Source organism: Styela clava, chromosome 3 (assembly GCF_964204865.1).
Source record: "Styela clava chromosome 3, kaStyClav1.hap1.2, whole genome shotgun sequence".
NCBI classification, from domain to species: Eukaryota; Metazoa; Chordata; class Ascidiacea; order Stolidobranchia; family Styelidae; genus Styela; species Styela clava.
In genome coordinates, this window is record NC_135252.1 from 20,422,634 (window position 1) to 20,449,917 (window position 27,284).

Sequence of the window (27,284 nt, forward strand, 5' to 3'; positions counted from 1 at the left end):
AGAAGAACACAAAATAAACAAGAATTACGGGATTTTCAAGAATACATTCGTTCCGTTCAAGAGCATGAAATATTTCAGCAACATGAAAGCTATTTAACACCTGATGACAAAAGAGAAATTATAAATAAATGTTGTGATGTGATCCAATTTCTCACTGAAATATCAGTAAGTTATCAACATTATTAATATTGTACAGGTTTATTTAACTTTGACTTATGTTCAGAGCAAATCTGTATACCTCCTTTGAAAAGATTGGATTCATTCTTTCATTTGTACAGTATATTAACATATAGATTATAGATTATTTACAAATACTGCTTTTTATATCTTAATTACTAACTATCTATCCGTTGCATTCTGTCAGAGTTATACTAATAGTATTGGATATATAGCATTTTTAGATAAAGATCGTGGTGAATATACGAAACACTCGCTAATTTTATTTTCAATATCTTTAAATTCAATTTTACATGAAACATTCTTTACTTATAAAAGCTAATAATTATCTCATAGAATATCTTATATTTTCAGGAAAATTTCAACATTAAGCAATTACAGGCCAAAAGACTCGGATTTGAAGACTTTGTTTGTAGCGTACTACACAGATTACAACACAGAGCTCAGGTAACAATATTTAAATTTTAACAATTTGTTATAGATTGTATAACTCCTTGTTTATTTAGCCAACAAAAACCCATGTTTTGCCAAGCGTAGAAAAATGTGAGTTAAGATTAAACTTTAGTCATATTAACTAATTTTTTACAGTAATTCTGAAAGAATGGTATTTACACAAGCGTGATTGCGCGGATCGTACTGTTGACTTACCTTTAGATCTTATGTAATTAATCTAATGCCATAAAAATGAATATGGGACTATATTTAATTACCGTTTATCTACTGGGCATCATTCACAAAAAGGATTCAGACATAAGTTTAAATAGTTTATTATTTTAAATTACGAATATTGAGAAAAAAAATTATTGTCTAAATATAACAGCTTGTAGGTGACAGAGAACAAGAAAATAAGCGCAATGAAGCTATTCAAAGTTTTCAGAAGTACATTCGTTCAGTTCAAACTTACGAAATATTTAAGATATTAAAATCGTTATTGACACCTGATAACAAAGATGAGGTCAACAAAAGATGTCACGAATTAGACAAAATGCTCAGTGACAACCTGGTAGAGTATTTATTACTTGGATACAATTTTAAATCAAACAGATATACTGTTTTTACGTATCGAACGTATCGAATTTTGGAAATAAATTAGGTCACAATTATTTGCTTTCTTTCATCGTTATTATATCCTTAGTACAGTCAATCAAAAAACATGATTATATATGTTCATGTTGTATAATTCAAGTATAATAAAACTAGTTTACATACAGAGAGAGCTCGATATTAAAGATATTGAGTCCGAAAGACGAGAACTCGATGATTTTATCAAGATTCTCATGCACAGTTTACAAAGTAAAGATCAGGTAATATATTCAAAAAAACGTACATTGACATTATGTCTAACGAAAAAAAATATAAATCAAACATTTTTCTGGGTTATTGATATGCAGTCTATTGTGGTGGAGTTTAAATACCAGATTTTATTGACGAAAAATTAGACGTTGGATAACCCAGTAAAAATTTATGCCGGCAGATAGCTGGGAATTTTAAATAAATTTTGTTTCAACATGAGAGAAGAATCATGAACCCGAAGCCGGAGGTGGAGTCAGCTGCTGAATATTGATATTTAAACATTGCTCTTAAAGTATTATCAGGAAGAGAAAGGAAGGCAAGAACAAGAGCTACGAGTTGTAATTCAAAGTTTTCGTAACTACGTTCGTTCTGTCCAACAACATGAAGTATTCAAACAGTATGAAAGGTTTATATCTCCAGAAGATCGAAACAAAATTAATAGAAAATGTGTTGCATTGGAGAAATTTCTAAATGACAAGGTCGTAAGTTTATTGCGTTATAAATCACTTACCAACTTGATCATGCCTCAAAATTGGGGACTCCCGTAGTGTGTGTACCAGATCACGGGTAGGCCATAATTTTATTTCGATTTTCCATATTTTAGCTCTATTACACGTTTGAGGACTGTCTGTGTTAGACAAGAGAATATGCCTCCTACCCATAGGTTTCAATCTCTTTACACAACATGGTGTAAAGTAGGCGAACAAAATTAGTTATCTTCATATTGGTACATACACTTCTGGGACGCCCAAAATTGTTCAGTAGATTTATTAATTTGTATTCTTATTGTTATCTACAGAAAGATTTCAAACTCCAACGGATACATAAAAAACAATCAAAACTCGAAAGTTTTGTTAATGATATGTTGAAAGGTCTGCAATATCAATCCCAGGTAAATTTTATGCTATTCATGCGAAATTTTTAAGTTTTGTCTAAACATTTAGTTAGTTTGTTATTAGAATAATTTTCATTTTGAGCAAATATTTTATTTATAAGTAACGTTTCGACATTTAGTATAGGCTTTTCGTTGATTGTTGCTTGGTTCTAAGTGTTATAAATACCCTCATGACCGTACCGTCTAACCACAACTTCGAAATAAATTCCCGAGTAATCATGCGGGACAAAAACTAGGATATTTACATCTTTATTTGACCAGTTTACTTTCGTTTACTGGTTGAAAACCTGAATGAAGATTCTAAGATTTACTATTAATCTTTGATTACATTTATAAACCAATAAACATTATTATATTATTGACACAGATCGCAGAACTAGGAATGGAGAGAAAAGAAGAACAGGAACAACATAAAGCAATTAGGGAATTTGAGCAATATGTTCATTCAGTTGAAACGCATTCTATATTCGGAGATTATCAAACGTTTTTGTCACCTGATGAAAAAGAAGCTATCAGAGTTGAATGCATCAGATCGAAGGAATTTCTTAGTTCAAATTCTGTGAGTTCGATTGTATAATTTAAAATTTTTCTCAGTTGGTTACATCTAATTCGGTAAAACGAACTATCTGGATTAAATATTCAAACTCGGTTCTCAAGCTTTATTACAATGTTTATCTTTAGGTAATTATAAAAGTAAAATCTACCCCTATGTTATGTATACCGTCTATTCTTAGTGTGCTGTGATTGATCCACGAAAACATGAAACTGGACTATTCTCTCCGTATCGGGAACATAATTAACATAAATTGCGTAAAAGAGTACTTTGCGATTGTCTATGTGGCCAACAGTAACTTTTACCAGTACTTTCTCGCTTGCAAAATTTACCCTCAATGTTGTTAAAATTTACCCCAGGTGGAAGACCCCCTAGACTCAATTTTAATTTTTCATGTGGAAATGGATATTTGATAAACGTTTCTATTACTAGGAAAAGCTTGACACCAAAGAAATACAGATCGAGAAAGAAAAATTTGCAAAGAACGTTGAAAGTGTTTTGGAGATACTACAACAGGCAAGTGCACTCAAATCGATGTTTTGAACAAATCCTAAACCTATAAACTTTCTGGAATTTTTATTTGCATTTTCTTATGGTCTTGACATAATTGAAGGTCTCATCAGTGGCCATTCAAAGGAACAACTGAACATGGTTCAGTTAAGTAAAAATCAGCATGAATGAAATTACAAGGCATCGAAAATTTATTCATCCGATTTTTTCATGCAAGTAATTTTCTGAAGCATGACTTTAATTGAACAGTAAAAAGAGTACGTACTTGTTATTTTGTAAATTATTTTGAAATCGACAGATAGCAAAACTAGAGAAGCGAAGGGAACAAAAGCTAAACGAAGCGATGAAGAATTTTCAGCAGCATATTCAATCAGTTCAAAATCTTGAAGTATTTGCTGAATATGAAAAGTTTTTGTCGTTTGATGACAAAAAGGATGTCGATGATAAGTGTTTCGAATTAAACAAATTTTTGAGCACAAATCCGGCAAGTTTTACTAAAACTTTTATTTTATTTCATATAAAAATACTTTATTATACATTTTAAAGCAAACATCCTTATCTTGGTTAACTGATATAAAAATTTATTAATATTGTTTCAATAACATATTATATATCAAAGCTATATTGCTTACCCTAAAATAACTATGAAAAGAAAAAGTAAGATTAGAAACCAACTACAAATTGAATATCTAAGTTAGGAAAATAAAATATTGCATTTTCATTTATCTATCAACCCACCTTATCTTCATAGAATGTTATTATCCAAGCTATATTAAAAATATTGAAGTACTTACATAGAGGAAAAGTGAAATACAATTTGGAAATCATTTTAGGAAGACCTTGACATTAACCACGTGAAAGAGAAAAGATTGGAATTTGAGAAATTTGTTGCAAGTATGTTGAAATCTCTGAAGCAAAGACATGGGGTAAATAAAACTCTTACTGATTTTTGTGATAGAATTTTAGAACGATCAGATGTAGTAGTGGTCTATTTAGGCAGCACATAACTGTCTTCTCGTTACTTATCGATTTTAATCGGTAAATATGTTGATAGGTATTTGTCTGTTTGTCTGTCTGTTAGATGCACGCGATATCTCACGAAAGCGAGATTGAATCTGCTCCAGATTTTGCATGTGCATTCATCATATGTCGGACCAGAAGACCTATTGATTTTGGACGAATTATGTCGTATAATTAGCGAATTATTAATTAATTAGTGATGGAACACAAGGTGTCACTATGGAGTAAGAGCGCTATTTTGGGGATCCCCTAACTTTCGATCGATAAGTCTTCGGTCTCTGACCAATATTCACGTTTATCTATAATTATGTTTTATCGGACCTGTATATACTGTGTATTGCAATATCACATTGAAAATATATTGCTCATATATGTCCTATTTTGCATTTGAAAAAAATCAACGAAATAATAGTTATCGAGTGACCCGCCTCCTTCAAAAAACAGAAATCATACCTTTTTTAATTACTTTTACGAAAATGGAAGAAAATTCATTTAATTAATAATATATATAGAACATGAACTTTTGTTTGTACAAAAATAGAATATGTTCTATTTTGGTCACCCTCTAAAATGAATTTTTGGACAAGTTTTGGACAAGTTTTCAAATCATTCGTTTTGACATACGAATTTGCTAAAATTTAACTGAACATTAGTCGTTTTAGTTTGGCATACATTACAAGAAAGAAAGGGGCTAGCTGGTAACCTGAGCTTCATTTTACAGATTCTTTAAACATTTAGATTTTTCAGGGTTGTAAGATTTTAGGATTGTCGAAAATCATATTATCTAGTTTTAACATATTATTTTGTTTTCTAAAATTTCACAGAAAGTAAAACTAGAGGAGAGAATGAAACAGCAGCTTAACCAAGCAATCCAGAAGTTCGAGCATTATATCCATTCAGTCAAAGAACTTTCTGTATTCAAGCCGTATGGAATATATTTATTACAAGGTGACAAAGACCTAATTAATGGAAGATGCAAGGAAATGAATACATTTCTCAACTCGGTAAGATTTCTTTGAATTATGTATACATGTAAACATGTATTATACATTTTCGAAAAACAAAATTTTCGTGGTTGATGAAATAATCTCATTTGTCTTGTTGAGATTTGGCTTTAGCCTACAAGTCAAAGTTCAAACAGAGATATCATTCTTTACAGCGATTTATTCAACACATAGTCATGATATATGATCCAGCTCACTCCTATAACATAAAAGTTTGCTAATAAGCTAAAACTGAAAGTTTTGTCCCCAACTCTTAGAGTTACCGGTACGTCTCTTTTGTTTAACCCTTTTCTTTTGTCGGAAACAAGTCACGGCCCCAGTTAGAAACAAAACGACCCTGGCTACTGCTGTCAACCCTGTGCTTGACTGCTAAAGTGAGAAATTTTTTATCATTGTCAGAAATGTAATTGAAATATTCTTTTTAGAAAAACCTCAACATGAAACGGATAGAAGACAAGACAGCAGAATTTGGAGTCTTCGTTAATCGTGTACTGGATGGTCTTAAACACAAAGCTCAGGTAAGTGTATGTTGCTGCATTATGGGAGAGGCATACGTGTCTGACATCGGATTGAATTTAAGGTTTGCCAAACAAAAGTCAACAGTGTCTATCTGGCAGTTAGGAGGCACAAAATGGAATTATGGAACGTTTTTCAAAATCGTTGTTGTTGTTCTTGGCGTTGGCGATGACAAAAAAAAAATTCTTTGCATTCAATTGACCAATCAATTTTATTACATGAAGATAGAAAACGGCGCGACATAGTTTTTTTCTAATATTGCTAATAAAGTAATTCATGATCTTAAACATGCAACTATATTGTAAAATAAAGCTTGATGAACAGAAGAGAAAATATGAAGAACAGAAAAAAATTGAAGAGATTCAAGATTTCCAGAAGTTTATTGAGTCAGTGCAAAGTTATGCAGAATTCCAGAAGTATGAGGAGTTTTTATCTGACAATGACAAAAAAGAAATCGATGATAAATGCATTGAGTCGGAGGAATTTCTTAAAAAAAAACAGGTCAGTTAATCATTTGAAATTTGCAATATTAAGGTAAAAATGGATTCTGTATATATATATATATATATATATACCTCGTTAGTACATATCCTATCAGTAATTTTTTATTTTTCCGCTTTGAGCTTATTTCAAATATACTGAGTAAATACTGATAGGATATAAAAAAAACTGACAGTGTAAGTCTTACTTACGTAATAATTAGGTAAGAGCGTTAGTTAAAAAATGAGCCGACTGTTTATAGGCAAGTTTCATTATCAACAAATTTTTGTTTAATCATTACATCCAGCTACGTTAGTTCTTTTGTAATAAAATATCTTCAATCTTGATGTATTGACGTGATTTATTAACATTAACAGAAAAAGCTTGATATCCAACAAATACAAGACAAGAAACGTGAATTGGAAGATTTTGTCAAAAGTCTGATGGAGAGTCTAAAACAAAGATATAAGGTAAATGCGTTTTATTGTAATACTATAAAGGCCATTTATTTTTTTTTCACAATCAAAAGTACAAACTTATTGAAACTCATAGATACATATGACTTTCTGGCCATTTCTTTTATTTATTGAAAATTCATCCTAATTCTCTAACAATACATCCCAGATCCAAGTGAGCACACGAATTTTTTAAACCACATAAAATAACCTTTTTACAGCTTGAAAAGCAGAAGAAAATGAAACAAGAACAGAAAAGACTTGAAGTGATTCGAGATTTCGATCAATATATCAATTCAGTACAAGATCACACAGTATTTCAGAAATATGAGAAGTTTTTATCTCATAATGACAAGGAAGAAATAAATGTCAAATGTCTTGAAGCGAAAGAATTTCTCAGGAAACATCAGGCTAGTTTTTTGAACTATCAATATTAAAAAGCATCAAATAAATTTAAATGTTCCCATTTAGCAATCTTTTCAAACTTGTTTTGACTGCTACATATTAGTATTTCTGTCACTAGTATAAAGCTATATACGTTCACCTCGTTAGTACATTTTTTATCAGTACTCTTATTCCGTTTCGGGTCTTGCCTTAAGTTTATTAAAACATACTAAGTAGGCTTGCACGGAATTTACGGATTTACGGAATTACGGAATTATTTCGAGTTACGGAAGCGAAGTTACGAATTACGTAAAGTCGTAATTATTGGTCGAGCGCTTTCGCGATTGAAACGAGCTCTCTTCAGAGCAGCAAATTCCGTCGATTGTAAAAAATTAAAGTTTAAGTAAAAGAAGTTAGAGTTCCGGTATTCGCAGCCGTTTTTCTCTCTCTTGCTAGGCAGATGGGGAAGGCATACTGCGTCATTTACTAACCTATTATCAACTTATCTAGGATGGCCAATGTACATATTAACCGTAGATAAGGAATAAAATTGTGTTGAGACCGATGGACGTCAACACACCTGGTTTCAACTTCTTCGGGTGAAATGACTAAAGAATTTAAGAGATCAACTTATAAAACATGATCTATTTGTAAATGCCGTGATAATTAATGTCGCGCTTATCAAACAGCAATATAAAGACGGAAGAGAAATTGCGTAATGAACCAACGCAACTTAGTCTTTTCGGCATCGGTAAAGCGATTGAGACGGCAGAGAAACAACAATACGACGGGATTTTCCGTGTTTATTCTGCGCGAGATCCATTTTCTATTACAAAATCTTGATGTTCTGTTACCGATTTTATCGTTATATATCTGTCCGGACTTGGCATTGCTCAATATGTTTTGCACAATGCCTCGCAATATGTCGGCCAAATATGATTACCTGTCTTTACCAAATGCGGCAACTTATTTTGATTTATCGTCGACTCGAATACCACCGGCTCTCGACCAAACTTGTATCAATCTTGGCAAATAGGTTTGTCGACTTGAGTTAGAAAAATAATTTAATATTTTCATGAGTGCAAAATAAATGTCACAAAATGCATTGTTTTGCGATATAACTTTGTATTTTCGGAGAAGGCATGTCATATAAGTGCGGTATTTTAAATAATGCGCAAATAATTAATATTTGATCTAAATTTATCGCAAATAATGTTATAACTTTTAGGCCGCGAAATGATTTAATGTAAAATGAAGCATGGAATTCGGAATATCGTCAATAAGTCGGCATCAATAATTATTATAAAATGCTAACTAAGTAGTAAAGTCGGATATTGTAAAAAACGGTGAAATAACAAGTCTTCGTCGCGAGGCAAGCGAAAGTATAATCAAACGAGAGAGTACGCTTGTAGTTGATTGATAAATTAGCAACCCGGAATTTTCATTTAATACGAAAGTCGTATTAATACGTTAATACGATTTTAAAAAAGTGAACTATCGTTTCTTAAATATATTACCAGTGTTGGTAATGATAAAATTGATCGCATAAAATTTGGTGATAAAGTGGATAAAAAAATCAAAGCTAATACAAAAGATAAAAATCAGAATAAAATTATTTTGAATTCACTCCTTGATATTTGTCTTTAACATCTGTCGCCGGCGTGTAGTACTGCCGGGAATATGAAAACCGAACTTCGATGTCCCATTCGGAATAAAAGTGGATTAAATTGGTTGTTATGATAGGTTTAAATGTGCGAAAAAAATATCGCAATTACGGGGTCATTACGTAATCGATTTGGCCGTAATTACGGAATTGATTTTTGTCAATTACGTGCAAGGCTAATACTGAGTATAAAAAACTGAGAGTGTAACTATTATTTACATAATAATTAGGTGAACTGTGTGAGCGCTTGGTTAAAAATGGACCGACTGTTTAAAGGCATGTCCCAATACATGTTTATTTAGTCAATCCATGCAGTTACGTCAGTTTTTTTGTATTAAAATGTCGGCGATCTTGAAGTATTGACGCAATCGTTTACAGGGAAATCTTGATACCAAACAAATAAACGAAAAAAGATCTGAATTTGAAGATTTTGTCAAAAGTCTGAAGGACGGCCTAGAACAAAAATATAAGGTAACGCGTTTTTTTAAGATAATATAGACCCTTTATATTTTCCCGAAACAGTAGTAGAAATGGATTCAAACCCAAATGAGATACAAATGACCTGTCGGTTTATTCCATATATTTCATACGAATTCATTTGAAATTTTATTTATTTGAAAATATATACGAATGACTTGTCGGTTTATTCCATTTATTTCATACGAATTCATTTGAAAATTTATCAAAATTAATACTAAGGAAACAACGAAGATTATTAATAAATATGATTTAATACTTCAATTTTATCCTCTAAATGTCATTCTACATGCAAAATTATATTTATTTTCGATTACTGAGGCAACTTAATCGATATGATCTGTGATCGAACCAATTCAAAGTTTAGTTTAATATTTTCTATTTCAACCATAATTAATATAATAAATTGATTGCTATATTTGTAATATCTGTATACTTCAAATGCGCGCAATCTCCTACCTTGCCTCGTTCTCGATATTCTTGTAACATTGAAAATATTTCTGGAACAAAATTTAACAAACAAGTTGAATAAAATATAAAGTCTACTCTACTAAACTTGAGGTACAAACTGAATAATTACAATTTACTATAATGATTACAAAAACACAATTTACAGGCACATCACCTAGAAAAGCAAAGGAAGAGAGAAAACGAGAGAGACGAAGCGATTGGGAATTTTCAGAAGTTTATTCAATCAGTTTATGCATTGGAAGAGTTTGCTGGATACAGGAAGTTTTTATCACCTGATGACAAAAAAGATGTTGATAATAAGTGTATCAAAATGAACACATTTTTGAGCACAAATCCGGTAAGTCTTCTAAAAACCTTTCTTTTCATTAAAACTAAATAGGTAAATATTTCAATTTACATATTTAAAGGGAACATTCTTATCTTCATTATTTAATATATAACAAAGTCTGTAATGCAATAACTATGTTTATAGCTCATGAAAACTACACATGTATTAACCTAATCATTTACAATAACAGGAGACTCTCGATATCCAACAAATACAAGACAAAAGAGATGAATTTGCTGATTTTGTTAAAAGTTCGAAGGACAGTCTAAAACAAAAATATAAGGTATATGGGTATATTACATATAAATATAAGGTCTCGGTTTTCAAGTACATAGAAGACTAAAATAATTATGAATTATATAATGTAAGATTAATATGATCTGTGAAGCAGCATTTCTGAATGAAAAGCTTCTACAAGACGTTCAAATAAATATGGTGTAATTCATACACAAATAATGGTTTCCAAAAATATTATAAAATATTATAGTAAATATAAATTTAACAGGTCTATAAAGAAAAGCAACAAGAAAAACAAAACAAACTAAACAAGGCAATCATGAATTTTCAACAGTATATTCAATCAGTTCAAACATTTGAAGCATTTGCTGGATTTGAAAAGTTTTTGTCGTCAGAGGAAAAACAGGATGTCAATGATAGGTGTTTGAGAATAAACACATTTTTGATAACAAATCGGGTAAGTTTTAAGAAAATTTGTGTTATATCATTAAATTTGAATAGAAATATGTTAATTTACATATTTACAACAACAATCTTATCTATTAATTAATACATAGCATACATTGTAATGCAAGTCATACGTTTTTTAAATGTTTTTTATTATTATTGTTTTGATAACATCATTGCTTATTAAAGTTATATTACTTAGTTTGGAATATCTATCAAAAATAAGATTAGGAATAAACTACAAATTGAATATTTAATTTCGGAAAATAAAACGGTGCTCCCGCAGTATGTGAATCAAGATGGCGGATACCGGTACGTAGTATGTGTACCAGGTCAGGGTTAGGCCATAATATTATTCCAACTTTCTTTATTTTAGTTCTATTACAAGTTCGGGGACTAGCCAAGTGACTCTTGTAGTATTTGTACCTGAAATGGTGGCCTAACCCTGACCTGGTACACATACTACGTTCCGGCGTTCTCGACCGTTTTCACATACTACGCGAGTACGAATGTAGCTATAAATTGTACATTTTTATAAAAAACAACCAAATGTCTTTATTGATTAATATATTTACAAACGAAAATCAGATCAAAAATTGAAAATAAAAATTATTCTAGGAAAGCCTTGACATCAACCAAGTGAAGGAAAAAAGATTAAAATTTGAAAATTTTGTTGCAAGTATGTTGAAATCTCTAAAGCAAAAATCTCAGGTAAAAATCTTATTTATTACATTAAGTGATCGAATTTCTATCACGATTAGATGCATTATAGACGATTTGAGCTGTACATATATGGCTTTTCTTCCATTTATGATCTTGTCTTATTGGATAGGAACAGGAACGCTACACCGAGAATGAAACATTTAATTTGCAGCCCATGTATATTCTACTTTGCATTTGAAACAATAAATAAATAGATCAAGTCAATAAATATTTATAATTCCATTTTTCTCGCTGAAACGTCAGAAATCTTGCAATTTTGGGTTTCTTTCTATTACCTCGGCGGAGAAATAATTGTTCTGGTCTAACAATATTCATTCTTATTAGCTCGTGAACATTGTGACAAAAAAGGAAAGAGAAAAAGAACAGAAGAAAAACGAGGTTATTCAAAATTTCCTGCTGTATATTCGATCAGTTGAATCGCACGCGGAATTCAAAGATTTTGCTGAGTTCCTAACTTCTGATGATAAAGCAGAAATCAATGCAAAATGTCTTGCAATGAAGGAAGTACTTAGCAACAACCAGGTACATACGGATTCGGATCACGACACATTTGCAACATCGTTTATTATTTAACCGAATTAATTAAAGACATCTTAATATTGATTACAAGTGGCGTCGCTTTGGGACACTTTTGTCACTCCTGCCCTACTTGCCCCAATTGTCTCCGTTATATTCCATGACTCTTCCATACTTGCCATACTCGCTCCACTATTACCACTGATCACCACGTCATGTAATATTATCTCACGTTCCAGTTGTAAGTGTCCAACTTGCACCATTTACCTTGGCCAACTTGTACCTTTTGCTCTTTTACCTTGGCGTGGGACGAGGGTACTAATCAATGTTCTTTATACTTTTAGCTAGGGTACTTGGTTCCGTTTAGCTAGGGAAGTTGGATTTACCAAACTTTCACTAAAATACATTGGTTGGCGGTGTATATCTTGTCTATTACAATGCACAGATGCAAATTGCAATCCCTTTTCACTGAAACTGAAAAAAAAAATAGTTTAAGTTCAGATGTATAATATTAAAATGATCTGTTTTCAGGAAAAGCTTAGCGTAGAACAAATTCAGGATGTCAAAATAGAATTTGAAGACTTTGTGGCTGATATAGTAAAGAAACTCAAAGATAGAGAGCAGGTGATTGAATTAAATATAATATGGAAAAGTACCCACAGAAAGGCGGAATTTGCCCTTCATACTTCAGCAAGGAAACATTTTAATAAGCGTCCAATATTATGTCATCATTGTGTATATAACGTTACAATTGAGCGCTACCAGACACAAAAATGACAACACAAGTTGATGATATTTTTACATATTGAAGATTTCTCCACTTTTTAAAAATATTTTCTGATTCTGATTTATTTATTCACAAACAACTTTGTACTTAATTGTTATACAGGTTTCCATATATATCATATTGCTATTTTTCCGTTGTTAGTCTCGTTGCTGTAGTTGGATGTTTGTTTGATGTTGTTGGAAATTTTTTTCCATTGTTAAAACAATCGATTTTAATTTTTTAATAGTTGAAGATGAAAAAGTCGCTAGACGGCCTTTAGGGTGCAAATACAGTGCCGAAAAGAATAAAAAAAAATGGCGTGTTAGTTTGAAACTCTATTGCTTCAAAACCATATTATCTTTAACAGGAGGATCAAAAACAAAAGCTAAAAGAAGCAATTCAGAATTTCCAGGCGTACATTCAGTCCGTTCAAGAGCTCGAAGAATTTGCTCAATATGAAACATATCTAACGTCTATTGATATAAATGGAATCAAGGCTAAATGTCTCAAATTACAAACATTCATCAACGAGAATATTGTAAGTTGTGCTTAAATATGAAATATGGAAAACAAAATATGAATAATAAAATTAATTGACTTGCAAGTTCGACAAGTGCCGCATTTAGTATCTTCTGTGGAATTTACAACAACGTAGCTTTTTTCCTAGTCATTCTGACTTGAAATTTACTCGGAAAATGTGCCTCGGTAACTGTCTGGCTTCTGTTGGTTTTGATATTCTAGTCGCTCGTAGATGAGACAGCCCGTGCTTAGGGTAACTTCCCGCGAAAGTAAGAAAGACGGCGTCCTCCTAATGCTTCTATAACAAAAGAAGGGTTTTAAGTTTTTGTCACTACTAAACATAAGAGTTGAATATTTTTCACGGTAATACGATATACAAGTAATAATTTTATCTCCAGGGAAACCTTCATTTCAAACAAATCGAAGACAAAAGAGCTGAATTTGAAAGTTTCATTCAAAGTATTGTGACTAAACTGCAAAGCAAAGCTCAGGTAATCATTTCAATACGATTTACATCATGTTAGATTACAGCGTTTTCCAACCTTTTTTGGTCGCGGACTATTTTCTCACCGACGAAAACCTTTGCGGACTCAACGTGCTTTTATTGCAACCGGACTCTGTGTGAAGAAGTAATCAAACCAAACACAACAGAATTTTAACGAATTTCAAATTCGGAAATTCGCCGCAATCAGGCGTTTGTTAAAAGAGCCGACTTTTTTTAGTGTATAAATGGCCTTTTCTGTCGCACAATATTCAATTCATGACAACGACGACAATTTAAAATGTCTCTCTATTTTTAATTTAATTGTGTTCGTGGTCACTCGCGGTTGCGTCGACTTGTGATAAGATGAACGCATTACTTTTTTAAAATGCGACGCCAATCTGTGAACATAATAATGTGAGAATATATTGCCCGATTATAATTAGTTTTGATACATATTTTTTTGCGATCTTGCAAATTTGTTGTCGCCGTTAGAAAAATCCTACTATCTGCTATAAATTTACAGAAAGTACAACTTGATTTGTAACTTATTAAAAATATAATTAAAGTATATCAGTAGATCGAGAAAAAAAAATTTCATCACATTGCTTTAATATTAATTTAATTGTGATCATTTTATTTTAATCTGCGGTTGTGTTGACGAAATAAAAGCAACACTACTCAAAAATTATCATGACAATCCGTGAGCACAAAAATGCGTGGTGAAGTGCCCGAATATATTTTGTTTTGATTCGCATTTTTGTGAATTCGACAAATCTGAGCTATTCGTACAACACTTATGGCGCTCCAGTACTGTACGTACGTACCAATGTGAAGGCAGTAAAGCAAAGAATCCTAAGGGAAAATGCTCTGATACGTATACTACGGTAGCACTCGAAATTTTGCGATTTGCAATGTCTAAAAAGCGTTTTTAATCGGTCGCGGACCATCATAAAACAAAACTTATGGTGTTCTCCGTTTTATTTTTTAGTATTTTGTTTTGCCGCTTTTCAATTTAGAATATTTAGGTTGCCACCATTGACACCTGCCAAATTTTCAAATAGTAAATTGCTATTCTAATAGTTGAATATTCGAGTAAATGCGTAGCCCTATACTCAGTATCCAGTAATTATTGGCTCGATTAATGTTATGTGAATAAACTTGCTTTTTATGTTTTATGTAAATTCTAACGTAAATCGTAACTTGGCTGATGGTTAAGTTTCGCAAAAACGTTTGGGGCCGCAGTGAATTTCTGGCTTGTTGCGGACTCATTCAAACGCTCCGCGGACTCAGTTGAGACCCCGGATTCGGGTTGAGAAACAATGTGTTAGCATGATTCAATATCGATTTATATATCTAAGTTTTGTTTATACTATAATAATTATATCTTATAAAAAATATATTAAAAAAAATGTATTTCCTAAAAGATTATTTTTAAAGTTCATGGTCAATTACCTCATAATAAGATTTGCTCGGATTTTCTAGATGTGAAACCATGCATATATACTTTTTAAATTCATCTAATCGTTCATTCATTCTTGTTCTAATTTATCTCTTTTTGCTTCCTCCCATGCGTGTGATCCACTCACACAAATATAGGAGTTGTCTAACTGTTATGTTTCACAAAATAATATTCCATTTACGAGAAAACCAGCTGAATATTATTGTTATTCACTTTTTATTTAGATGGCTGCAGATAAGATAAAACAAGAGAGAAGAAAAAAGTGGGATGAAGCAAACAGAAACCTTCGGAAAACGTTAGATTCAGTTCGTACGCAAATAACGAACAGACATCTCGGCAAAGATTTTTCTCAATACATCGAAAACATAAAACGTACTTGTAACCAAGTCGAAGATTGGCTTCAAAAGAGTCAAGTAAGCGTGACAATTGTAAATTATATCTGCCATGAAACATTATGTTCTTTCAAATACATAGTGACTCTCTTCCTATCAGTGGGTGGTCACCTAGTGCTTTGTTTAAAAAGCAAAGTTTTCTCATTAAATAATACACTTCAGTGAGCGCCATTTAACTTTGCACAAGAAAGCAGTCTCTTTTTCTTCTAAGTGAGTGAGCAAAACCGTGCTTTGGGCAAATTTTCAAACAAAGGTAAATTTTGTATTAAACTGCTAAAATTAAATTTAAAGATTAGAACACTTGGCGGTGATTGAATCAGCACATTTAAAACGTTTTGTTGCTTCAGGGTAAGTATACACAATTACAACATTTTTCAGAAAACCATCACTGTAGAAGAACTAGAATCAAAAGTTATTGAAGTGGAGGCGACTCTTAAAAACTTTTGGAGTGGATTAAAACAAGAGATACAGGTGAATGTCTAGGAGGGTGGTTGGAGACGGTTCAATGTTTTATGCAACAATGCTTTGCATCCACGCAGATTCTTGCAGTACTAGTGCTTGCTATCCTATCAGCATGTACAACTAACAATAGTGATTCCAGATCTAAAGATCCACCATTTGTCTTTTTCAAGCAATAAAAATGACATCTAAGTCTTTTTCGATATATCAAATTACTTATTTTAGGCATCTCAATCGTTAACCGAATCTTTTTACTCTTTAGCAATTCTTACTTTAATCGAACATCCATTTTTGGTTATGGCATTACTCACTACCCATTACTCATCCCACTCGTTATCCGCGTTACGTTATACGCTTTATTATCCTCATTAAGATTCCAGAACAAGTGTTAAAAACACTCAAAAATTCAGTTGTTTTCTGATGTACAAACCAGGTCATCGAAGCAGATAAGCAACAGCAAGCAAATAAAGAAAGAAAACTGACTGAAACTCGTCATAATCTCATGGGGTATCTAGATTCAATTCGTCAGATGTGCGAATCAGAACAAATTGCTGAAACTGAATATGCAGATAAACTAAGTGGCCTATGCAATGAAACTGAAGAATGGCTCAAATCTGAAGTGAGTCTCAGCATTGCTTAAATTAAGACGATTTGTTCATGCCAATTTCTCATCATAAAATACTCTTATAGTTGGATACATGGTTTACATATGCATCGTTTTTCCCAATTCTTGTTGTAGTGTTTTTTGTTATGTAGTTATCACTGAAGTATGTGTTGTGAGTGTTGGAAATAAATCTTTTTACCCAATTAAAAGGTGATTACATTTTGAATGGGAAACTTTCTCTGTGACGAGATATTTCGCTGAAAAATTTACCGTTTTATTTAATTAGAGGAGAACACTTTGTATTCTGCGTTGCCATACCGCCCTTGCAATGCTTGCACCCTCAGATCTTTTTAACAAATTTTTATCAGGCCTTGCAGTGGAGTAGAGTGTACCGAGGTCCGACATATGTGTCAGCATGTTTGAACATTGCTCTCTCGTTTACTTCTAATTTTTTTTAAGCAGAATCTTTAGTTCTGTCGTTTTCAAGATTTTGAATGTGATAAAACGATTGCTAACTGTGACTACTTTAACAGGGGATATCAGCAGAATCGATCCAAACTAAGCACGAGGAGTTGCAAGCTACTGTGCAAGGAATCAAACAAAGTATAAGCAAAATGAAACAGGTTTGTCAATACTCTTATTTGAAGATATATTATACGACTTGGAACAATTCTTCATCTCTGACATATTATATTATTGTATGTACATTTTCATGGATAAATAAGTTGATTGTGGCTGGATGGGTTTTATGCGCATATCAGTGATCGGAGTCGTTTTTCGTTTCTATTTGTATCGGACGTCTTCTGGATATCCAAGACCCCTCAACATACTTTGACATATACTTTTTTTATTGTTGATTGTTGTTCGATTTTTTATGCTATTCTCAATTATTGTTAGGCCTAATAACGTATTTTGCTGTTCAGTAACCAGTATTTGTTTTCCTTCAGCCCTAAAGCCATTTTTACTTTTTTGTAATCTTTATTCACAAAGTGTATTTATGTATGGTGGAAAAATAAATTCCTGATTAGTGGCATATATTTCCAAAGGAAAAAGAAGCAGAAGAAAATCTTCGACAAAAAGCATTCGACAATATGTGGAATTATATCGACGAAGTTCAAACAAAGATCGCAACTGATGTGGAAAACGATGAGTTTACGAGACCGCATATCAATAGGATTACAGAAAGCTGCGAAATAGTATTGGAGTGGGTTAAAAAAAATTATGTGAGTTCGAAATTTATACAATATGATATATAACACCCCTTAAAATAAAATGGTGCTTGGGTTAGACTTTGGTCACCTTTATCAAATACTCACGGTAAGTAATCTAAACAAAATATGAGAGATTGGGAAGCCACTCATATTTATTTTGTGTTAGCTTACTAAAACAAAATGGCGAGTTCCAACAAAAGCAAGTATAATAATTTTAGGAGTAGCAGGTAGCCACTTACTATTGTTTAGGGGAATCAAGTCATTGACTGTACTTGAGCCATCTTTTAAGGACTTACGTTTACTCGACCTGAGTCATCGAAATTAATGGATTGAAAGTTCAAAGTGCCCTTATATCCACTCATTTTATTATTGTTTATTCATCTACCTATGACTTGGAATCGACCTGTGACTTGATTTGCGACTTATGATTTGGCTGCGGCTGTGACCGTGTATTGCGCTGTGACACGTGCTTGAATTCTAACATTTGCTGGAACTTATACTTAAGTCGAAACTCAGGTGACTCGGAACTCGATTTGACTTTCGACTCGGGGTTGAGGACCTGACTCAACACTTGGAAACTACGGATATACTGATTGTTAATAGATGTTGGTGGATGCAACTCTTTAACGGAGAATCTATGGTTTTTAAAAATAAAAACACCTCAGTAGAAGTAATGCGGAAATTTTTGCGGATATTTCTATTTTAGTATTTATTATGACATTATTTGCTTAGAGGCTAAAATTTTTTTCAAATTTTATGCTATTAAACTCTATAACTTGTTGTATACTTTCCAAGGATCGAATTACATTCGATACCATTATATCAGAGCAGCGTAATCTACGAACAACGATTGAGGATATTTATGATAAAATGCAAGCAAGCAAAACTGAGGTAAGATAAAACTATGGGAATTGCATTCGAAATTTTAATATAGAATTTACGTGCAACGAAGCTTGCAACTTTGGACGTATGTCGTTACATATAAATTAGAATCACTCGCATATAATGCATAAAAATACCCTATTTGCACAAAAAATGAAGTTTACTCATTCTGGTTCTGAGTTTTCGTTTTTACATGTTTCACATTAATATATAGCACATGGGATGTGAGGCTGAATATGGGGTTTCAATTGAAAAATTTGAAAAGGGGATGCACTAGGTGCTAATACCAGAAAGAAAATTTCTGATTCGCAAAGCGGGAATGATTCAATATTACTTTTTCAAAGCACCTTTTTGATCTACCCCTTCATTTATTTTTCAGGCAGAAGAAATATTTCGACAGCAAGCCCTAACTGCTGTACATCATTACATTGACGATGTTTGTAAAAGTCTGGAAGCTGAAAGAGAAACGGACAAAACAATCGTCCAGTGCATTGATACAATATACAAGCATTGCACGAATGTATTCAAATGGACTAATGAAAATTACGTAAGTCAGTCGCGCAAGGAAATTCGACTCACGGTGACCAAGTGAACTCGTCGATTAAGTACACCGTATTTTACACCGATTCGTAGTAATCGACATCCTAGAGCTTTCTATGTAGGCGTACTTTTTAGCTTCATCAAATTCTAAGTTTGGGCTATGTAACAGAAAGTGTACTGGATTTCGTTGGTTCAAATTGAACGCATTATCACTGTAATTATTCCGTCCCATTCAAAACCTACAAAAAGATATGATTCAGTTGACAAATTACTTTATTTATAATATCGATATTAAATTGTTTTCAGCATCAAATCACTGGCGGAAGAATTTTATCAGAATTTGATAACTTACAGAAAAATGTCAATGATATTTTTAATGTGTTACAAGCCAGAAAAATAGAGGTGAGATTTTCCTATCGATGGTATTCGAATGTCTTGCACCATACCTGCATATTTACGAGAGCAGTAATTTTGTGCGAGAACCTTAATTTCCGAATATAGGTTTAAAGATTTATGACCAGAAGTAATTCAATTTCATGGTACGTTTTGGGTCAAGATAGGTGTAAAACTGAGAAAGTACTTACCGTAGAGCCGAGTAAAGACAGTCGAATTTATACCGAAATATTATATTATTTGAAAAATGTACTCAAACTAAATTGGTCGCAGAGTAGGAAAACAACATTCTGACCATATTTTATCTACTAAAATAATTGCATATCTTTTTTCTAAAGTAAAGTATTTATCAGCAATTATTATTTTATCAATAACTATGCCCTTAACTATAAGTTGAATGTGACTCTTCGGAGCAAAACTCTAAATCAAATATTGCTAAGGTTCTTTTTGAAGTATTTTTAGTTATATATCTATCAACTATTCATTTTATGTAAAAACTCAATGAAGTTATATTTCCTACAAGGCCGAAGCTGAGCGTGAACGACAGCGGGCAGAAACGATTAGAAAGCGCGCGGAAGTAATCAACAATCTCCGAGCCCACATTTCCGAGGTCAGATCGAGAGTTGTATTCAAAAAGTTCAAGAACAGATTGACTGAAGAAGATTTGAGATTGATATTTAGTCAATGTAACATTGCAGAAAGACATATCGAGGTGAATATCGCGTTGCCTATGTTGGTATTAAAGGTTAAAATCTTAATTGAAATGCCATATCAACATACTAACCCAGTGTGTAACAAATTGGCTAAAAATGTCAAAACTGTATTAGTCTATTAACATATTAGCTTATGTCACATTCTAAGGTTTTGAGAAAATTGCATTTTTGTGGTAGTTAAATAAAAACCTACCTTAAATAATTTACCTAAAATAAGTTACCTAAAATAAAAACTAAAAGGTCCAGGTTTGTAACCCCAAAATGGTCTATAAATACATAAATTCAGATAATTTCTAAAAAATATGACTTGAGCTCCTTTGATTCTACTCGATTGGTGTTGTAAATAATTTAATTGTTGTTCAGGAAAATTCAGATACGATCCAACTGGAAGTCCAATATTTGGATATAAGCAAAATGACTGAAGATGTGTACAAAAAGTTAAAAAGAATTGACACGGTGGGGTGAATATTTTAAAATGTATTCCCTTTTGAAGCTTGCTACATTTGGACTTAGTTTCGTCAATTTTACTTTTCGTAGACCTGTCTGTTACTTTTAATATTATAACGTTTTTTCTTCCCGTTGTATATATGATAAAATATAGACAATATTATTTAAATTATTATTTTTTCAATCATTACTGATTATGAATATTAAATGTTTTTAGTTAGAAAAGGCTGAGGTGGCAAGGAGGCAAGCCGAAGAGCAAAGAAAGAAAGATGATATGTCTCAAAAAGTGAAGAGTTACATCGACCGTGTCCAACGTCTTACTGTGTTTGAGCCTCTCACGTCTAGATTGACAAAAAACGATGAAGCTCGAATTCAATCTGAATGCATCAAAGCAAATCAGTTTTTAATTGCGGTACACGAACCTATTTGCTCAGAATCTTAAAATATCTAAAAAGGGTTTAAGCGTAATGTTGTGACGTCCAATATGGCCACATACGTTGGGACAAGTCATACAAAATTAGATTCTTTACTGGAATATTTTCAAGTCATTGTAGAAAATACCGCTAGTGTCAGTATTTGGCCTAAAGTTAGTTTTTCACCGTGTGGTTTTCATCACCAATATTCTGTCAAATATAATAAAACGTTTATTCATCTAATAGGAAAACTTGACTTCTGCTGAAATTGAAAAAAAGTGTAGAGAACTAGAGGAATATGTTCAAATTATTTACAAGAAGTCGAAAACATGGGAAGAGGTATTTGATCTAGTTGTTGCTTGTTTTTTTTTTCCAAAATCAGTTCATGTGTTATATGTAATGTATATTATATCTTCAATCAAAAAAATGAATTTTTTTGAAATGCAAATGAGTTTAATATTCACGACTTATTAACCTGTAGAGTAGAGTTTTGTTTTCTCAAAATTTATACATATTCGCTACTTTCGAAATTTTTCTATGATTTTGTAATTTCGCTTTTAATGAGGATATATATGCGAATCCAATCGGACATAGAATCTTGTTTTATGAGAATGGATTTGACGTGATTCGTTCGAATTTGATGAATTACAGAAAACTCTCATGATATTTTTAATGCGTTACGGGCCAGAAAAATAGAGGCGAGATTTTACTATCTACGGTATTTGAATGTCTTGCACCATACCTGTAAATTCATTGGAGCAGTACTTATGTGGGAGAACTTTATTTCCGAATATATGTTTAAATATTTATTACTGGGTGTAATTTAATTTCTTGGTACGTTCTGGGTCAAGATAGGTGTAATTGTGAGGAAGTTGTTACTGTAGAGCAGAGTAAAGTCAGTCAAATTATACCGAAATATTATCTGATTGGGAAAATGCACCCAAGCTAAATTGGTCGCAGAGTAGGGAAACAACATTCTGGCCATACTTAATCTACTAAAATAATTGCATACCTTTTTTTTAAAGTAAAGTATTTATCACCAATTATTATTTTCCAAATAACTATGCCATTAACTAATAATTGAATGTTACTTTTCTCAGCAAAACTCCAAATTAAATGTAGCTGAGGTTCTTACTAAATTATTCCTAGCTATATTTATATCAACTAGCCATTTTTAAAAAACAATGAAATTTAATTTCGGGAAAGGTCGAAGCTGAGCGTGAACGAGAGCGGGCAGAAACGATTAGAAAACGCGCGGAAGTAATCAACAATCTTCGAGCATACATTTCTGATGTCAAATCGCTGGTTGTATTCAAACAGTTCAAGAACAGATTGACTGAAGAAGATTTTAGATTGATATTTAGTCAATGTAACATCGCAGAAAGACATATCAGGGTGAATATCGCGTTATTGTTCCATCTTATACTTCACTATGACTTTGCACTATACGAGCAGCTGTTACTTTGTAGTTAGAGGACGTGACTATGTTGGTATTAAAGGTTGAAATCTTTATTGAAATGCCATATCAACATACTAACCCAGTGTGTAATAAATTGGCTAAAAAATATCAAAACTGTATTAGTCTATTAACATATTAGCTTATGTCACATTCTAAGGTATTGAGAAAATCGCATTTTTGTGATAGTTAAATAAAAACCTACCTTAACTAATTTACCTAAAATAAGTTACCTAAAATAAAAACTAAAAGGTCCAGGTTTGTAACCCCAAAATGGTTTATAAATACATAAATCAGACCATTTCTAAAAAATATGACTTGAGCTCCTTTGTTTCTACTTGATTGGTGTTGTAAATTATTTAATTGTTTTTTTTTTGTTATTTTTGTTCAGGAAAATTCAGATACGATCCAACTGGAAGTCCAATATTTGGATATACGCAAAATGACTGAACATGTGTACAAAAAGTTGGAAAGAATTGACACGGTGGGGTGATTATTCTAAAATGTAATTCCTTTTGAAGCTTGCTACATTTGTACTTAGTTTCGTCAATTTTACTTTTCGTAGACCTGTCTGTTACTTTTAATATTATAACTTTTTTTCTTCTCGTTGTATATATGATAAAATATAGACAATATTATTTAAATTATTATTTTTTCAATCATTACTGATTATGAATATTAAATGTTTTTAGTTAGAAAAGGCTGAGGTGGCAAGGAGGCAAGCTGAAGAGCGAATAAAGAAAGCTGAAATGTCTCAAAAACTGAAGAATTACATCGACCGTGTCCAACGTCTTACTGTGTTTGAGCCTCTCACGTCTAGATTGACAAAACACGATGAGGATCGAATTCAATCTGAATGCATCAAAGCAAATCAGTTTTTAATTGCGGTACACAAACCTATTTGCTCAGAATCTTAAAATATCAAAAAAGGGTTTAAGCGTAATGTTGTGACGTCCAATATGGCCACATACGTTCGGAAGTCATACAAAATTAGATTCTTAACTGGAATATTTTTAAGTCATTGTAGAAAATACCGCTATTGTCAGTATTTGGCCTAAAGTTAGTTTTTCACCGTGTGGTTTTTATCACCAATATTCTGTCAAATATAATAAAACGTTTATTCACCTAATAGGAAAACTTGACTTCTGCTGAAATTGAAAAAAAGTGTAGAGAACTAGAGGAATATGTTCAAATTATTTACAAGAAGTTGGAAACAAGGGAGGAGGTATTTGATCTAGTTGTTGCTTGTTTATTCCAAAATTAGTTCATGTGTTATATGTAATGTATATTATATCTTCGATCAAAAAAATGAATTTTTTTGAAATTCAATTGAGTTTATTATTCACGACTTTTTAACCTGTAGAGTAGATCTTTTGTTTTCTCAAAATTTATACATATTCGCTACTTTCCAAATTTTTCTATAATTTCGTAATTTTGCTATTAATGAGAATATATCTGCGAATCCAATCGGACATAGAATCTTGTTTTATGGGAATGGATTTGACGTGATTGTTCGCTAAAATTTAGTGATTGAGATGTTAGCTTGTTCGTCCGTTTTTTGTGTAAATCCTCCAACATATAGCTGTGTCCTTCACAGTATTGTTCAAACCTTTTCAAGTAAAGCGGTGTTACTGATCTACTGATTCTAAAAATAAGGCTATACGTAAAATTCTTAGTGCTCCAGTCTTTACATAATAACTCTTCTATCAGTAATCTTTCGGTATTTGGTTGATGGCTCTGGATCTCGCTTTGAGCAGTTTAACATAAAAGTATTATTTTAGAAGTTTCTTTTTAAAATTTCCAGATAGCAATCAAATGCAAAGATGATTTAACAGAATGGAACAACGCTGAGGAGAGCTTATCTAAGTGCATAAATTACTGGAAACAGTTAGTTATTCACAACAGAGGAAAAGATAAAATAACGGATAAGTATTTCAACAAAATAGTTGAGATGTACACGGATGCTGAGAATTGGTTTCTGGTTTCCTATGTATGTATAGGACACGTTCTTTTTTAATATAAAATAATATTAACATTAATATTTTATTATCAATGTTAAAGTTGCAAAGCAACTGTTCTAGCTTTTATGAATTTTAAACAAAAATAGACGCAGTTTTTTTATTCTTATTTTAGAAAAATATTTCGCAGAAAGAACTTAGAGATAAACGTGAGGACTTAGAAACAGTTGCTTCTAAAATTTTAAAGAGTATGCAAGATGAGAAACAGGTGACAACTTAATTATAATAATTCTGTGAATATGACACCTTAGTCTTTATACTATATATAATTCGTTTCGTGTATTAGGTCCTTCAGCACATCATTTTATGGTCAACGTCTGTTTATGACCGAGTTTTACAGATACTCGTGAAAGTTCGTTTCAATTTCAAAGATCAAATTAACAAAAGAAAATATTTAAAATTAGACATGTGACAGCATGTCTCTTGTAACATTTTAATTCAATCAGAATAAGAAAGAAATATTTTGATATTGATATTTTTTTTTCATCGAAATGAGTCGTTTTTTATATTGTTCGTAATCACAGAAACGTGATCGAAAAATAGTCAGAGAAGCCGATGAATGTCGAATGTTTATCAGTCGTGTCAGATCCTTTGCTGTTTTTGGAGAACAACGAAACAAACTCACGTCAGAGGATATAAAGTCAATAACAAGAAAATGTAATGAATTAAAAGGATGGCTTAGTTCATACCCAGTGAGAAATTTTTCTAATTCTTAGGTTAAATATTTCTCTTCATATATTTATTTTTCTGTTTCTACTGACATCAATTTTAAATATCACACTTTGCATGAAACTTAAAAAAAGAAATAAAATTATTTTTAGATTACTGAGGATGAAATAGAGAAACAAAGAACGGAATTAATAGAGTTTGTAGAAAGATTGAGAAACCGAATAAAAAAAGAACAACAAGTATAGTTTTTATATTATAATCATAAACCTCAGTAGCACAAATTATTACAAGTCTTCTAAACAGAAATTGAATTGCCTTCCTCATTAAATCTGACTACCTAAAGGCAGTTTTTGCGGGTAATATTTGGAACGGGATTCTTGTTGCGTATACTATTCAAAATAATATTTATCAAAAAAATTGGCTATTAAGACCAATAGGTAATATTTTCAGAAGTGTCGTATAATGTGATAAACTTATTATTTTAATCTAAAACAGTGAGAAACACAGATGAAATGAACAATTTTGTAACCAAAATATATGGCATCTTAGTAATACACTGATCAAATCATATTTTATGAAAAGCACTAATGAAAAGAAGCAAGCTGAATTGAAACAAACGGAACTACTTTAAACAGCCAAATCGTGATTGTCTCCTTGATCAATTGACACAAAGATTCATTATCGAAGAAGAAAATAAATAGAAGAAAAAGATTCAAAAATCATTTGCAACATAGCCGATGATGTGTTGCCCGGTGACGCCCCCACCGAAACATATGCCCCCCGTGTTTATATAACTTAGAATCTGAGTTTTATTGTGGCTTTAAATAAAGATTTTTTCTGTTTTTTTTTTTTTTCAATTTTTATTATGTATATTCATGCTTGCATTATACCCCCAAATTTTTAAAACCCATAATTAAAATTGAAAATTTCGTAATCGTACAATTTACAGCAAATTAGGATGTATAGATTTAGAATGACTTTGTTTCAGGTAATTAGTCGTACCTAATTTTTGAATTTTGTAAATTTCTTGTTTTTGTTTGAATACCCCATGCTTTTTTAGAGTATTAACATTAAATTAGTTTGCGTAATCTAGTTACTAAAAAAGTTAGGAGGGTTTTATCGTAATATTGAAGTTGAAGTAACATAGCTTAGAATAGAACAACAATGTCTTGATATCATCAATAAACATATGAAAATGTACCCTGTTTTGTATTATTGTGTTGATATTTTTTAGTTGGGAAAATGAAAGAATTTCTGTAGTTGCGTTGGCGAAATATTCTTGAAAAGAAATCAGCATAGAATTGTCTTGACAATTTCTAAGAAACTTCAAATGAACGGAACGATAGATAATAAAGGAGATAACTTTAAGTGAAGCTACGAGTTATTTATATTTTTTCTCATTTTTTATATGGAATATTTGTTGACTCACTAGCAAAATCTGGAGTTAAGGATATGCCTCAGTGAATGCCGGACACAGCAAAGTTTGAGGATTTCATGTACGAACATTGGAATTTTGACATCTTTTCATTTAAAAATATTACAATCAATTTATTTTTTTTTAATCTGATATTCAATCGTGGGTTAGCGCATTATTCCAATAACAAATAACAGAAGTTCAAAAATTAAAATTCATTTTTTGTTCGTTTTCACAAAACATGCTTTTAAAGATGGATTATCACGCAAAAAATTTTGTGGCGAATTTGATTTTAT

The 27,284-nt window shown here is 31.8% G+C and overlaps 1 protein-coding gene across 1 annotated transcript; it reads left to right on the plus strand.

Moving 5' to 3' along the window:
- The first annotated feature begins 1,340 nt into the window (after window positions 1–1,340).
- LOC120343202 (uncharacterized) lies at window positions 1,341–26,700 on the plus strand. The gene is made up of 42 exons (XM_078110753.1): window positions 1,341–1,481; window positions 1,773–1,949; window positions 2,270–2,362; window positions 2,733–2,924; window positions 3,351–3,434; window positions 3,727–3,916; window positions 4,266–4,354; window positions 5,273–5,452; window positions 5,878–5,970; window positions 6,281–6,469; window positions 6,826–6,918; window positions 7,125–7,313; window positions 9,329–9,421; window positions 10,044–10,235; window positions 10,417–10,509; window positions 10,732–10,920; window positions 11,529–11,621; window positions 11,958–12,155; window positions 12,681–12,773; window positions 13,283–13,453; window positions 13,833–13,925; window positions 15,602–15,790; window positions 16,148–16,240; window positions 16,662–16,847; window positions 17,366–17,455; window positions 17,879–18,055; window positions 18,839–18,934; window positions 19,305–19,472; window positions 19,772–19,867; window positions 20,382–20,570; window positions 20,935–21,027; window positions 21,236–21,430; window positions 21,678–21,770; window positions 22,638–22,826; window positions 23,279–23,371; window positions 23,580–23,774; window positions 24,020–24,112; window positions 24,692–24,877; window positions 25,021–25,113; window positions 25,430–25,597; window positions 25,727–25,813; window positions 26,070–26,700. The coding sequence occupies exons 1-42, from the start codon at window positions 1,341–1,343 to the stop codon at window positions 26,070–26,072; spliced, it is 5,697 nt and encodes a 1,898-aa protein (XP_077966879.1). The 3' UTR covers window positions 26,073–26,700.
- The last annotated feature ends 584 nt before the right edge of the window (window positions 26,701–27,284 follow it).